The following is a 14,761-nucleotide window of genomic DNA, read 5'->3' on the forward strand; positions in this document are numbered from 1 at the left end:
CATTCCTGAGCTTCTAATACCCGTGCCACACGGGCACATAAAATGGCATTCAGGAGTTAAGGCCTTAAGTTCCCGAATGACATTTTTTTCGGCAGAGCTGCCACACGACCAAATTTAATGACATTTGACCCAATGATGTCGATGACAGCGTCTTCTGAAGTGCGCAATATTAGGATATAAATTTAAAAAATAGATATGCATTTACAAGGTTAAACTGCCGTAATAAACAGTGAAATATAAAACTAAGCATACTATGGCACAGTTAGTTTGAGTTTCTTGCTGTCTTTTAGAATCGGCCATAGCAACTGTGGCCAATGTATGTCAAATCCGAAGCCCAGAGACAAAATGGCGCCTGCCGCAGTGACACCGTTGCAACGCCGACCTGAGGAAGTTCGTCGAGCACAACTTCTGACAGCTGCGTTGATATGTCTCCGCGCGAAAGATCGCGCAGAACATCGCAGGCTCCAAGAGCAAAGAGAAGCTCTAAGACGTCAGATCCGCGACGTAGAGCTTCAGATGTTTTCGAACACCTTCAACGTGGTTGCCGTCGCTACCATTTTGAGCGGAACAGCCAGAGCTCGATGGCGCTTTCCTCGCAGCCAGCGGTGGTTTGAGGACACCTTGCCTAATTTGGGAGAAGCGCACTTCAAGAAGTGTTTTCGCGTTTCTCCAGCCACGTTCAGGTACATCGTGGAGTCTTGTCGCAGTGACCTGCAACGTGTAGATACTGTAATGACCGAGGCCATTTCTGTGGAAAAGAGAGTCGCCGTCGCGCTCTACCGCTTGTGTTCAACTGCGGAAGACAGAACGATTTCAGAGTTGTTTTCTCTTGGCCGTTCTACAGTGAACAAAATATATAAGGAGTTTTGCGCAGCTGTTCTGCGAAACCTCGAGGAAGCCTGGATCAAGATGCCTGCACCCGCAGATATTGAAGACCACATGAGGGAGTTTTTTGCTATGACTGAGTTCCCACAAGGCATTGGTGCGCTTGACGGGTGTCATTTCCCGGTGTCACCACCGAAAGAACATGCTTCAGATTACCACAACTACAAGGGGTGGTGAGTTGAGATTTTTTAGACTATGCCCTCATACTTTTAAAGCAATAACTTCTCTCAGCGGTTGTTTACTATTGCATAGTTTCTTGACTATGTAGAGTTTGGTTTCTTTGAAGTGCGAACATATTTTCGAATGCTTGGAATTTTTTTGCATTTGATCGCTGTTTGAACATTCATTTTGTTCTTCCTGCAGGTACAGTATGATCCTGCTGGCAGTGGTCGACCACCGTTACCGATTTTGCTATACCAATGTCGGCTCTCCTGGGCGTTGCCATGATGCATTTGTTTATGGCAGGTCGGCGCTTCGGAAGCTAGTTGAAAGTGATTCGTTTCAACATCCGACAGCTGCCATCGAAGGTGTTCATGTACCTCCTATTATTTTATGTGATCAAGCGTTTTCCCTGACGTGTAACCTTCAGAAGCCATACGCAAATGCATTGCCCAACACACCTGAATATGCATTTAATTACAACTTGTCAAAATCAAGAAGAATTGTAGAAAATGCTTTTGGCCGAATGAAAGCCAGATTTCGCTTTGTAATGAAGCGCATGGAGTGCAGTCTCGATACTGCCAGATTGGTTATAAGGGCGTGTTGTGTTTTACACAATGTATGTGAGAATTTTAAAGAAAGAGTAGAACAGCAGTGGGAGCAAGAAGTAGCTATGTGGGATGCCACCCATGAACAGCCTTCTCACAGCTCGGAATCATGTGCCAGTAATGGCCAAGCTGTAAGGGTGGCACTGGCAAAGCACTTTTTTTCAAAAAGCCAGCAGCCCGCCCATCTAGGCTAGACCGGCTTTTAGGACACTTGACTTGTATCTACATAGGCAGCCATTTATAGCACATCTTTATTGCTTTTTCTTAAATTTCCTTAGATGTACAAACACAGATTTGAAACAGAACTGTTTGTTGACCTAGTTGGTGCTTGCTAAGACGTTTTTTGCTGCAATTGAACACACACGCATTGGTTCGTGTGTTGCGCCGCTGCGGTGCAACATATTCTTATCTAGTGTTGACCGCCTGCTCGAAGAGGCTTTGAGACGGGACAGCACTTTAAACATCTTAAAAGTTTTTAGATACATGGACGACTTTTTAATCCTTTTTAACAGACAAGGCTCATTGAAGCGCTGCGATGATATTTTAAACATTTTTATGGACAGTGGTAAAAGGCTTTCGTTTACACATGAAGTGCCACAGTGTAACACCCTGCAATATTTAGATTTAAGATTAACCTTTCATGACGGACAAGCTTGTTGGCAATATTTCCCACGTGCCAAGAAAGGGTTGCTGCTGTATAATTCATGCCATTCCAAAATTGTCAAGCGTGGAATTGCTATGCTCTGCCTGGAGTCTGCCCTCTAAAAATCGTATAATATAATAATAATATTCGGGGTTTTACGTGCCAAAACCACTTTCTGATTATGAGGCACGCCGTAGTGGAGGACTCCGGAAAATTTGACCACCTGGGGTTCTTTAACGTGTCGAAAAATCGTGTACACACACGATGCAGGCCTCGTTCAATAATCAGATTAAGCGACTGAAAGAGGCACGGTTCCCTGACTCGTTGGTGACCTCAGTCACCAAAAGCCTTTTACGGAAGGTTAAAGGTACCAGCGCCACAAGGGAGAAAGAAAGAGCCAGAGCCGCAAGACCTGCAGTGATTCCTTATGTTCCTTAGTTATGTTATGTTCCTTAGATTCCTTAGTGATGTTATGTTGAGGTTATAACCTCAAGAAGGTGGCAGGCAGGTATGGTGTACCCATTGCCTTTTCTGCCCCCGTCAAACTGGGTCGGCTCTGTTCGAAAATCACACACGAGGAGACCTGTTTGCAAGGCTGTGGCAAGAAGCAAGGCTGTGGCAAGAAGCATAGCACGTCCTACGAGAGATGCGCTACAGGCGTAGTGTATGAAATTCCCCTTGAGTGCGGCTAGTCCTATATAGGACAGACTGGACGCTGCACAAATGAACGAGCCACGGCACACAAACTAAATCTAATGAAAGATGGCGTGGCACATTTGCCATCAGCTCACATGCTGTTTGAAATCTACTTCTGCCAAGAATCCTAATCTCAGAAAACAGTGGTTTGTACATTTGCCTGCGCACTGTAAGGCCTGCATGTGCAAACCACTGTTTCCTGAGATTATGATTCCTGGCAGAAGTAGAGTTCAAACAGCATGTGAGCTGATGGAAGCGTACTATATAAAAAAGAAAGGTACAAATTGCATTAGCGATGCATCTATTGTGCTCTATAAATCAGAAACTAGATTGTTTGACCACTGTTGGAAGTGCCACCCGTGTTGTCTTTATCCGTCTTGCTTTTATGCGTGTTCAATTGCTGCAAAAAACATGTCTTTTAACAGATTTAAAAGTCTGTACTCGACTGGTTCTATTTTAACGAAGTGGTCAGGTCATACCATTGCTTCCGCTACGTTGTACATGGATACAGTATCTTGTTGTGGCCTCCTTTGTTGTAAAAGCAAGTAAAGCATTTCCCGTTTTGTGCAGAATACTTTGGCAAGGCTGTCGGGCAAACTTCCATTCCTTTTTGGCTGTAATTAGATTTCAGCCACCACTGTGCATACCTCGCAATTGCAGAACTTGTATGCACAAGAGCTTGTTGTAGGCAATTATGAAACCACATATTCTTATAGGAAGGTGTGAACTCCTGTACTGATGTTTTATTTTTGAACATGTCAATTTCAGTGCATGTAACATTTGCATTCTCTTTCATTCTGGGTCATGCGACTATTGAATGTACTGCTTCATTGTGAGAGGCCATGACTGACAAGTGAAATAAACAAAATTCAGTGGCTTTAACTATGAACTTTATTGACCTTCTAATAATGAACATTTTCTGCAACACCTTCGGGCCGTGGAGGTATTGAAATAAAAAACAAAGCACACACACAGAGAATATTTTAACGGGAAAAAAAATCCTTCAACACATCAATAAGTTGTGTGTCCCGCTTTGCTGCTTCTTCTTGCAACTTGAGCTGCTTTTTATAGAGTTCAAGCTCCTGCATTTTCAAGTCGTACCAGCTTGTCCGAAACTTCTTTTGTTCCTGGACAACTTCCCCCAGCACGCCGTCCCTGCATCTTTTTTTTTGGCCTGCAGCAGATCTGGGAGGGGTACAGCGGCTGGGGGTGGGCTGGTTGGAGCATGTCTGGTCTGTGGAATGCTGGGCAACCCTATCATCCATCGCTGTTGGCACTGCCTCATAGAGAATGCATGATGGTGGGCTGTTTTCGTCATTCCCTGGCGGTTCCAGGCTGTCTGATGGAGTGTTGTATGTCCATAACTCGCATGGCTCCTCACATGGCTCCCCCGTTTCCATGCTTCGAACAATCTGTAAAAGGTTGCAAAAGCATTGCTGACATGAAGAGATCCAATCACAGATACTGAATGTATACTTTATGGTCGTAAGAACCCAGCTGACACTTTGAACAGTTCGATACAATTCAACCTAGGGTGTTGAAAGATCCGTGCATGCTTACTTCGGAGACTGTGAGCTCTCCACAGCTGCTTTCCACTGCAAGACTGGCATCATTAGCAGGCAATGTTCCTAAGAACTTGTGAATTTTCCAGTAAAACTTCCATGGAACGGCTCCGGAACCTGTCGTTCGGTTCTTCGTGTGCCATCTAGTATGTAAAAAAATGAAAAAGACATTCATAAAAAATGACAGAAGCCATAAAACATGCATGTGCACACTGACATTGCAAAATTTTAGCTGTCATAGGGCATTATATGGGCGCTGACGCTTTCGAACTATTTATTGAAAACAGCGGACGGCACACTACAAAAGTTTCGTGACTAGGTCGCTTGCATTACATGCGCGTTACCGAAACCCATTGCGCTGACGGGAACATAACTGCACTACTGTTGCCCACATAATAGACGAGCACTGTTTTCATTTCGCTGCTTCAGAACACTCCGAACACAAGTCCGAATTCGTTGTTGCTCTAAGAACATATTTGGTAGTATTTCATATCCGACGTGTAGGCGTGTACGGGCTTTCCGAAATATTTACTGTGTTTCCCTGAATGCACCACATTTCAGCGAACATCCCCGGAACAGGCTACATCCTCCTCGCATAGACGCACACACACCTGTGCCTCGTGCACTACGCAACTCTCATTGCTACATAAGCGTGGAAGAACAAGACACATACCTGTATTTGTTCCGCAGGTTTTCCATTTTAGAATGGACTTGCGCTCGCGTCTTCACAATTCCGCAGCTCGCCAACGCGGTTGTAATTGCTTGATATATTTTTCCATTTCTCTTTTGGCCGCGAAGACCGCCCAGGTTCTCCTCCCACAGCCTTATTAGTACATCTGTCTCCTCGTCAGTCCAAGCGGCGCGGGAAACGGGACGTTCCATTTTATTTTATCACGTGGAGTCCGTGAACACAGAGTGCACAGATGACTGCACGTGAACGGCGTGCGAACGACGAAAGGCCACCGTGCCACAACAAAAACAACCCATCCTCACGTGACTTTCGTTTGCTTCACAGGTTGCCAACCCTTTATGCAGCTTCGCTAACTGCAACGATCCTTGTGTTCTCAAAGATTGCTTACAATAAATCAAAAGGTTTCTTCTCGTAAAAGTGCTGATTGTACTTGAAAGCTATGTATAAATGTTTTCTTACAGGTTTGAACGTTTCAAATACGTTACTTACACTAAGAAATGCGTACTCTCGACGCCGTGACTTGCGAAGCTATGGCGTGGAGAGTACGCATTTTTCAGTCGAATGAGTTCTGGCGAACGCATTAAATAACAAATGGCATTAAGGCGAATGACATTTGATTTGCTCGTGTGGCACCACGCAAATGACATTAAATATTAAGGCATTAGGAAGTTAATGTCATTTTCTGTGCCCGTGTGGCAGGGGTATAACACGCCGCACAAGGCGGTTGGGTTTCCTGCATTCCACTGGGGCCGGATATGTGCCTTTTAAAAAGTATGCTCAACACTGCCTGTTGGCCTAGTTGGTGCTTGCTAAAAGACATGTTTTTTGCCGCAATTGAACACACACAAAAGTGCCACATAAAGTGCCGCCCGTGTTGTCTTTATGTGTCTTCCTTTTGTGTGTGTTCAATTGCGGCAAAAAACATGTCGTTTATGCTCAAGGTTTTTACATTGCTGAGACGTCGGATGACCGAATGAAGTTATCATTAAGGAAACTGTAGTAAGCGTTGTTGTTAATAGGAGCGAGAAACAAGTGTTTGTTTAACCGGCCTCGCATTTTCCGACTCCGCATGGTTTATTTTTGGGTGAATGCTAATACTTGTAGATGTTTTAGTATTTCAACCGCCCAATAGTGGAGAAGAAAATCTGTGCTGTGAACAGTTGAGACTGCTTAATTTCACGCAGCAAAGTTCATACCTGACTACAACTGCCGTCAACATTAAATGTTGAAATTGGAAGCTCTTTATCTTTCTTTAAAAGCGTAATTCAGTTTGGCAGGCAGTAACGTAGGTGCAATTATATGTATGAATGCCAGTGTAAAGTGCATGTCTTTTGTTTGTGCGCATTTGCAGAATTAAATGTGCCCATTCAAACGTCCAAAAGTTTTCATGTTTTGGCAAGAACGACGTGCCAAGGCAAGAACTGATAGGCTTGAAAGCAATTAAGACGAATAAAATGTTTTTGTAAATGTATTGATGATTTATCCAAACACCTTCGTTCGATTGCATGTCACACAGTTTAGTGAAAAATATTCTGGTTCAATGACCGATAAAGTGGAAGCACTTTCTCCCTGGCACCTTGCAATGCGCATTAGTATATACACGCTTTTACAATTGTATGTTGAGGGTCTCATGAAACTTGTTTGTCTTCTATATTCTCTTTTTCCTTATTTAACAGTGGCCCTCTAAAGTTTGACAAGTAGGCGCACGTTGTAAAAACTGCGTCTGCCAGGTCCAGCATGTTTATAGCAAATGGTTTGTCAAATATGTGGAACTCTTTTATTCTCCTAATAACTCTCTCTACGTGAACTCCAGCAATGGCAACATGCCTAGTTTCCTCAACATCTTTTGCACTCATTTGAGCTTCGCCAGTAATGCGAAAAGGCATATGAAGTCAAACAACTCGTGGAAGAAGGTCTTCAACTTTGAAGCCCTTATCCACCATCACACCATCGCCCGGCTCCAACAATTCAAGTACACCTTACTGTTGTGCAATTTCTCTGTCACTGGTTCCTCCACTATTGAGAAGAAGACACAAAACTCACAAAACAGTCCGACGTTGCTCCCAATAGGCACTTCATCGTGTCTGAATGCTTGTAGTTAGAAAACGTTTGTCTCTGGACATACCCCTGATGGCATCTGGATGCGAATTTCTGTTGTATCTAGTATTATGCATGTGTTTGGATACCGTCTGAAGGGGTGTGAAATGTTGCACTGTATATAAGAGAGGGACGCAAAGCCAGTGATATCTGTGAGAAGCCTTTGTAAAATGAGAATCCATGTCGAGAAAAGGCGACTAAATCTCGACATTGGCAAAGAGAAATTTCTACAACTCTCTCTCGTCAGTATGCCTGTCCGCAGGCGTACCAAAACTGCAAACAACTGCTCTTTGGTGTTGTGCTTTTTTGTCTTCATTCTTCTTACGGTGTCAGTTTTGATGCAAGATTAGGTAAAGGTGGTTAAACACATCCATGCAACGTAGGCTTGTGTATACAGCATATCTTTTTCCATCTTCATATTAGAGAGACACATATTAGAAAGACATTAGAGACTTGTTTCTTCGAGCTCATGGTAGCCAATTCTCTAGGCGTCAGTGTTATTCTGTGCTGCTTTTGAATGCGACTCTAGTGCCAAGTTATCTTGTTCTGCTTTAGTAAAACAGGCATCAAGTTGAGCTTTTCTAAGGCTAGGCACATTGTAGGGCTGGCATTCATTCATTTCATTTAATCTATTTCATCGTGTGTGGCAGCACTACTTGCAAGACTGGCTGTACAATACTTCGGTACATCGTTAGCCTGGATTTGTTCATTTTCCCCAGAGTCAAAATGAATGTGTAATACAGGAATTTTTGAAAGTTGATGCGCTGCCTCGGTTTCTAGCGCTGGGCTGCCGTCGCTGGGGTGTGGTGAATCGTCCGTAACAACTGGCACCATTATTTATTTATTTATTTATTTATTTATTTAAAGATGCCTTACAGGTCCCTAGAGGCTTTGTGTTAGGAGGCAGTGTACAGTCAAAGATTATAACATAATATAATTGGAATGCATATGTGAATACATATGTGAGTACATATACAAAAAGTAGAGTGTAAGAAATGCGCTAACACACAGTAATGTGGTGTTACAATTGTACAATGGACCAACCGAATGCTTTTGAACGCGAGAGGTCACTGAACAATAAACTTCACACAGTAAGATATAATCAATAAAATGACAGAGCGAGCGGGACATATTTGGCTATAACAAAACAGTATTTAACGGATAGTAGCACATTAATAACGGGAAATGCAAGAAAAAGTAACATGTATAGGTTAGGTAGAGTTTGAAAAATGCGTTGCTAAAAGATGCCGGAAATTTTCTTGGTCACTCTCATAAGCGACGGCGTTAGGAAGGTCGTTAAAAAGGCGACTTGCTCTTGGAAGAGCGGAATGGTTAAGTGAATTAGTCTTTCCGTAGATGCGCATGAAATTGAACCGATTGTAGAAGCGTTGTGACCTGTAATGAGGAATTTCAAAAGGGAGAACTGATGGCGCCGTATTATGAACCTATTTATGAAATAATGGTAGCAGGGCTATATCAAGGCGATCATGCAAGGGCTGTAGTGAGAGGTCGAGTTTATTTTTGTGTTACGCTTTGGTCATAGTCATAACATCGTGAAATAAAACGCGCAGTCCTATCCTGAATAGAGGCGAGTCTCGATCAAGTACCTGTATTTCTGATGGGGAGACCAGGCGGATGCGGCGTATTTAAGCTGAGGTCGAACAAATGTTAGATAAGCTAGTTTACGAATATTTTTAGTAGAATTATGTAACTTGCATCTCATGTACCCTCATGATTTCGAAGCATTGGCGCATATGATGCGTGACTTCCTGAATGCTGGCTGCTCTGTGTGGTTACTGGCTTAGTATCTGAAAGAAAGACGTGTGGTTATACTACCGAGACCTGCAGGCAATACCCAATGTTACAATGTTTCAGCTAAACCTTTGAAAAGGTGTACACATGCTTGTCAGCAATGATGTCATGAAGTATCAAGAGAACTATCATTAATGACTGCACACTGCAGCCCGCATTGGACTGATGCAAGTACTGTCGGGCATGATTGTGGCGTAACAAAAAGTAGAACCACAGTTTTCGCGCAAAGCGCTAGACACACGAACCCTGCAGTTTATGAAACTGAGTCAGAAAGCTACATAAAAGCAAGCAAGGATGACCTCGGAGTCAGCGCAGCCGGGATGCTTTATGGGTAAGCAATCCGCGTTCCAGGCTAGTTTGTCGGCACCCACGAAGGCACTCCGCCAGCGGCCGCGCAGCACTTAGATAGGCTACAACACTGGCTCCACCAGCTTCGACCTACACTCCCACGTAAATGGACAGAAGCACACACGTGTTTCTGTGACGCCACTCTATCAAGCCACCATTGACTCCTTCCTATGAAGGCCCCTTTCGTGTGGTTTCGTGTTCAGAGAATACCTTTAACATTGAAGTTCGCTGTAAAGTAGAGAAAATGTCGCGCGAGCTCGTGAAACCAGCCTATCTTGAACATTAACTTTTCATTCCTTCCTCCATTCACGCCTAAGCCGCCGGCATCCTGGGGGGGGGGGGGGGGGGGAGGGGGGAGCCCTTGCAGCGACCATCCGTAACTATACGTTGCCCCTGCCTTGCCTCGCAGTGGGGTTCATTGCCCTTTGCTCTTTCTTAAAAGTGAGGTAGCTGCTCGATTGGGGCGCCAGCACAGGCACTCGGCAAACCTGCTTTTACTTTTGAATAAAGCCTGTCGACTCTGGATCACAAGCTGTCAAAACGTGTGTTCCTTGTCTCCGCTAAACCGAGCTCCCAACAAGCCCTTCGATTATGTTCCTCGTGTTTGGCGCAAGCGTTCCTGTGTTCTGTTGCTTTTACCGATGAAGAAACGTCGGATGTTTGTGCGGTTTCTTTGTCTGGTGAACTTGTACTGTGTGCTCCGTACAAATTTGCGGCCGTCTCCAACTTTGTTCTGTGGACCTACACCTTGTACCATGAGGCAAAAATCAGGCCAAAAAAAGGCATGTCTGTTTAAGAAGAACGCCGCCTCATACTAACACGCTCACACGCACAACTGATGGCATTCGCGTCATAGAAGGGACCGCCGCCGCGCTGGTCGCACAGCTCCGGGTGAAGACGATGAGCTGTGCACGGCACCATGCCCGACCGGCCCTGTCCACTGTCTGCGCAGGTCCGGTGGCTGACAGCACTGGCGTGCTGCTGCTTGTGCTGCTGCGCGGCGAACCAACCGTCGTCGACGGTACTGCACGGCTTCCAGACGATGCCCAGCGCGCTAGGAATCACGCGAGCCGGCCGCCCGCCGGTGACCACTGGCCGGCCCGTCGTCCACCCGACGCCCGTAGAGCAGAGGCCGCCGCTGGACGCACGCGGCATGCCGGCCTGCGCCGCCCCCAGGTCGGGAGACATCGCGTACTGCGTCGAGGACGACTCCTACCCGGTGTGAGTATACCACGCGAGACGCGCCCCTCACACTTCAGAGTACCGCCACAGAACACCTATAATACTTGTGCTGCGTGACTATGCGGTATGCCGGCAACATTGAACGGCGACGGCCATATACCTTCCAGACCGCCGATGCAACGGTGGGCAAAATTTTCGCGTCTGGACCTCGTGTTCCGTTCTACGGAAGTATACGTCGCCTTGAAGAAGACAAGTTCACTTGTCGAAACGTTGGCTCCTGCTTTCACTTTGTTCTCGAATTGCTCATCGTCTTGCATTTCTATCTCCCGCATTGCCCGTTTTCTACGGAAGGGGAATATTTATTTTTTGTTTCTTCAAATGGATATCATACGTGATTCTTTGATATGGATGGGTATGAACGTACTGTGTGGCAAGCGCCGCAACGGTGCATGAAATGTGCGGCGATGGCTGTGATGCTCGTCACGTCTCTCCGTCGGTTCATGGATGTCGTCTTGCGTCAAATGCTGCGTAATGCTGTAAGCATATCTGCATGGCTTCAGTTAATTCGTGTAAAACTCGTTGATTAGCGCACTGGACCTTGAGGTTGTGTTAGCGCTGAAAACGCAGCTTGAGAGCCGATCGCATGCGCAGTTGAAGTTCAGGTTGCCTTCAAGTCTGCGTGCCCCTCGACACATCGCAGAAGGCATCGAGGGAAAGGGCGCGTGCTCTCACGTAACCATGCCGCGGGGACGGGCATGACGAGGGGGGACTGTCGCACGTTAGCTTTCGCGCTACAGAGTTGCATGGCAGGCAGAGAGGAGGAAGAAGACGGGACAGTCACTCGATCGTTCGCATTTTTTCGCTCGCTCGTTCGTTCGTTCAGGCTGTTCGCTTACGTTGACGATCATCCTGGATGGTTTCTGCTCGATACTTTTGTTGGTGAATGCGTGCTTCTCATTTTTAGTCATAGAAATAACCCATATAAAGAACATAATACGCGCTGTAAAGAACTCGTTCACAGGGGTTCATTCGCGCGAGACGTAAGTTTATCTTGTATACGGTCTTGAGTAAATGTGCTTGCTTTGTGCTTTTAATATTTATTTTGGCTGCTCTGATATCATCGAACTTGCAATGCATTTGCGGATGTGCTACTTCATTGCGGAAGATTCTTTTGTTGTGCACATTTCCAGTACGTAAGCACGGGTGCGGTTTTCAAGCGAACCTCTATATATTCTTTTTAATCAAGCTACTTCCAGTGTAGACGCTCATTCATAGATAATTAACACGAAAATATGTACTTTAAGAGGAAGAGGTGTGTAAGGTGATGAGAAAACCAGATGTGAGAAGTTCAATCACAACATGCAATGCAGATTGGGCGCTTATACATTTTTGGAAGGGTACTCTGCTTTCGTTGTGCTGTTGGCATGAAACAACATACGAGGCTATTTCAAATCAAACCAAATCAAATTTATTCTCCAGATTACGTGCTGGATAGTTATTTTGGGCTAAAGCTACCTACTTAGTTTGACGCGACCCAAAAGACCAGACAATGCAGCAGTACTGCATAATATGTCCACATGCGCAATAATTAACATAAAATTCCAGCGATCGCTGGAATTCCTCGCGACCGGCATAGCTACGAACGGAACGACTGAAACTTTATTTTTATCAAGGAAAATTACCAGTGTTTGAGGAAGCTTTAATACAATGAATTTTATACAACCCTGCTATTGAGATTACCACGCGGTGTAATGCTTCTTGGCAATCTTCAAGCGTTCAGAATTATGCTATAGAAGAATGTATGCCGTTTTCAAGTTATCGTGGAGCAACGTGAGTCGAATAAAACGAACAGCGTACTTTAAAGGTGTGTACGTTGTTTTCAAGAGTGAGCCGCGCGAACCGAACGGCTAAAGGTTGTCGGTCGCACAAAAAAGCCCATTCACGCGACTGCAACCTGAGAAAAGTGCGCGTAAGTGATTACTACAAAAGTTATGCAAGAACCATCGAAGATGAGTGTCAATGTAAGTGAATAGCCCAACGTAAGCGAACAGCCCAAACGAGTGAGGCACAGCATTTCTTTCCCTCTTTCCCACCCCCGCAACTCGGATGTGCAAGGACTCATGCCCTTTCCCTCGGCGCCTTCGTATAGCAAGTCCTAGTACCCACCACCAACCACGCACAACGTCGTTCCTAGTTTGCCGTTCCTACACGGAATGCAATAAAAATTGGGAGGACGCTTAAGCCTCGCCTTTGAGGGCGGATCGCGATATCATTCAAAGATCCCTGACTGCTTCTCACGCTTCCCGGCAGCTGCAGTTTATATAAGCTTACCCCCGTATTCAGTAATGCGTCTTAGCTTGAAGCCCATGCTTGACTTGATATACATGACGCCTCGTCTAAATGTCTATAGACAATGAACTTACTGAAAATTCTATTCAACACAACATGGGGTAGCAACATGAAGTGTTTGATTAATCTTTATAAGAGCCTAATTTCGATCACGATTGGACTATGATGCCGTCGTATATAACTCTACCACTCCGAGCGCGCTAAAGATGCTAGATCCTGTCCATCATCTAGGTGTTCGCGTAGCCACTGGCGTTTTCAGGACAAGCCCTATTGAAAGCTTATACGCAGAATCAAATGAATAGTCACTCCACCTCGAGAGAACTTACATCAGCCTCACATATTTTCTAAAAATACACTCTAATCATGAACATCCAGGTTTTAATACCATCAACGCTATGACGTCTGCTATAATTTTCCGTAATCGTCCCTCTGTAAGACAGCCTTTCTCGCTGCGTGTGAGGGAGCTTAGTGAAGAAATGCATGTCCCACTCCTCGAGCACCGCCTAATGCATCCAACCAAGCTGTTACCTCCTTAGGAGTAGCAGGTGGTAGAATGTGACATATCCTTTCTAAAAGTTACAAAGCACGCACTGCCGAAGTCGAAATCCGAATGCATTTCCTAGAACTCCAGTGCAAGCACTCCTGCACGGAATTCTACACAGACGCTTCGAAGTCAAATGCCGAGGTGTCCTATGCAGCCGTTGGACCAACCTTCTCGAAATCCGATGTACTGCAATCGGAAACAAGTATCTTTACTGCCGAGGCCTACGCACTATAGTCGGCTGTGAAGTACGTAAGGAAATAAAAAACTCGAAAAAGCGGTTATATATATATATATATATATATATATATATATATATATATATATATAGAGAGAGAGAGAGAGAGAGAGAGAGAGAGAGAGAGACTCGTGAAGCATCGTGAAGGCCTTCATGTCACCCTGTAAGCACGAAAATCCAGTACTTAATGAACTATATTCCTGTGGAAAGCGCATCTATCTAATCAGTATATCATTATAGGCTGGGTACCTGGCCATAGGAGCATCGAGGACGACGTTCTGGCGGGCGAGATGGCCACGCCAATTCCATCGCATGCTGTTAACCCTACCGCTGCTGTCATTGTCAAAGATCTGAAGCCTTTCTTACGAAAGAAAAGGGGGAGACCACTGGCAACGCATGTGGGATGCAGAAAATAATGATAACCTGCACGTGATAAAGTCACAGGTTTTTTGGTCCTCCACAACAAAATCACGGCGAACAGATGTCCTGTTCTGTCGTCTGAGAATAGGACACACATTTTGAACTCATAATTTTCTACTTCCTGAAAATAAGCTTCCAACCTGTGGTAGATGTGGTGAAAGGCTGACCATCCTTCACGTCCTCTTGGAGTGTCAGGAGGCCGAAGCTGAGAGAAAGAAACATTTTTCTCTTGCATGCCGCTGTTATATCCCTCTTCACCCGGCCGTTTCTTGGTGAAGAACCGCTCTTTAACACCAAAGCAGTCCTCAGTTTTTTTAATGATGTTATCCTGCATGTTATAAATCCATTAAATTCGTGGCGCATTCTCTTTCCGGAGGATGCCGCAGTGATAATTGTTTTGTAAAACATGCATCCACGCCCTTGTGTTTCAAGGGCTCTAAGGAGGCAGTAATGCTCTAGCCAATTTTAGCATCTGGCATATTTTGTATATCGTATCATTCATTAGCAGTGCATCTTAAGGCTCATAGTAC

At 45.0% G+C, this 14,761-nt stretch overlaps 1 protein-coding gene and 1 long non-coding RNA gene across 2 annotated transcripts in view; one reads left to right on the plus strand and one right to left on the minus strand.

Moving 5' to 3' along the window:
* LOC126534741 (protein spaetzle-like) overlaps positions 1-14,761 on the plus strand; it is a 44,440-nt gene that overhangs the window by 11,482 nt on the left and 18,197 nt on the right. Inside the window, exon 2 of the mRNA XM_050181986.2 lies at positions 10,454-10,722. Coding sequence (XP_050037943.2) covers positions 10,454-10,722 — 269 coding nt within the window. The remainder of the gene's footprint in view (positions 1-10,453; positions 10,723-14,761) is intronic.
* On the minus strand, positions 3,864-5,609 carry LOC126534016 (uncharacterized). The gene is made up of 3 exons (XR_011895495.1): positions 5,227-5,609; positions 4,552-4,696; positions 3,864-4,403 (listed from the first exon to the last, which is right to left on the minus strand). It is a non-coding gene; the product is annotated as an uncharacterized lncRNA (long non-coding RNA).

This window comes from Dermacentor andersoni, chromosome 7 (genome assembly GCF_023375885.2).
Source record: "Dermacentor andersoni chromosome 7, qqDerAnde1_hic_scaffold, whole genome shotgun sequence".
Taxonomy (NCBI): domain Eukaryota; kingdom Metazoa; phylum Arthropoda; class Arachnida; order Ixodida; family Ixodidae; genus Dermacentor; species Dermacentor andersoni.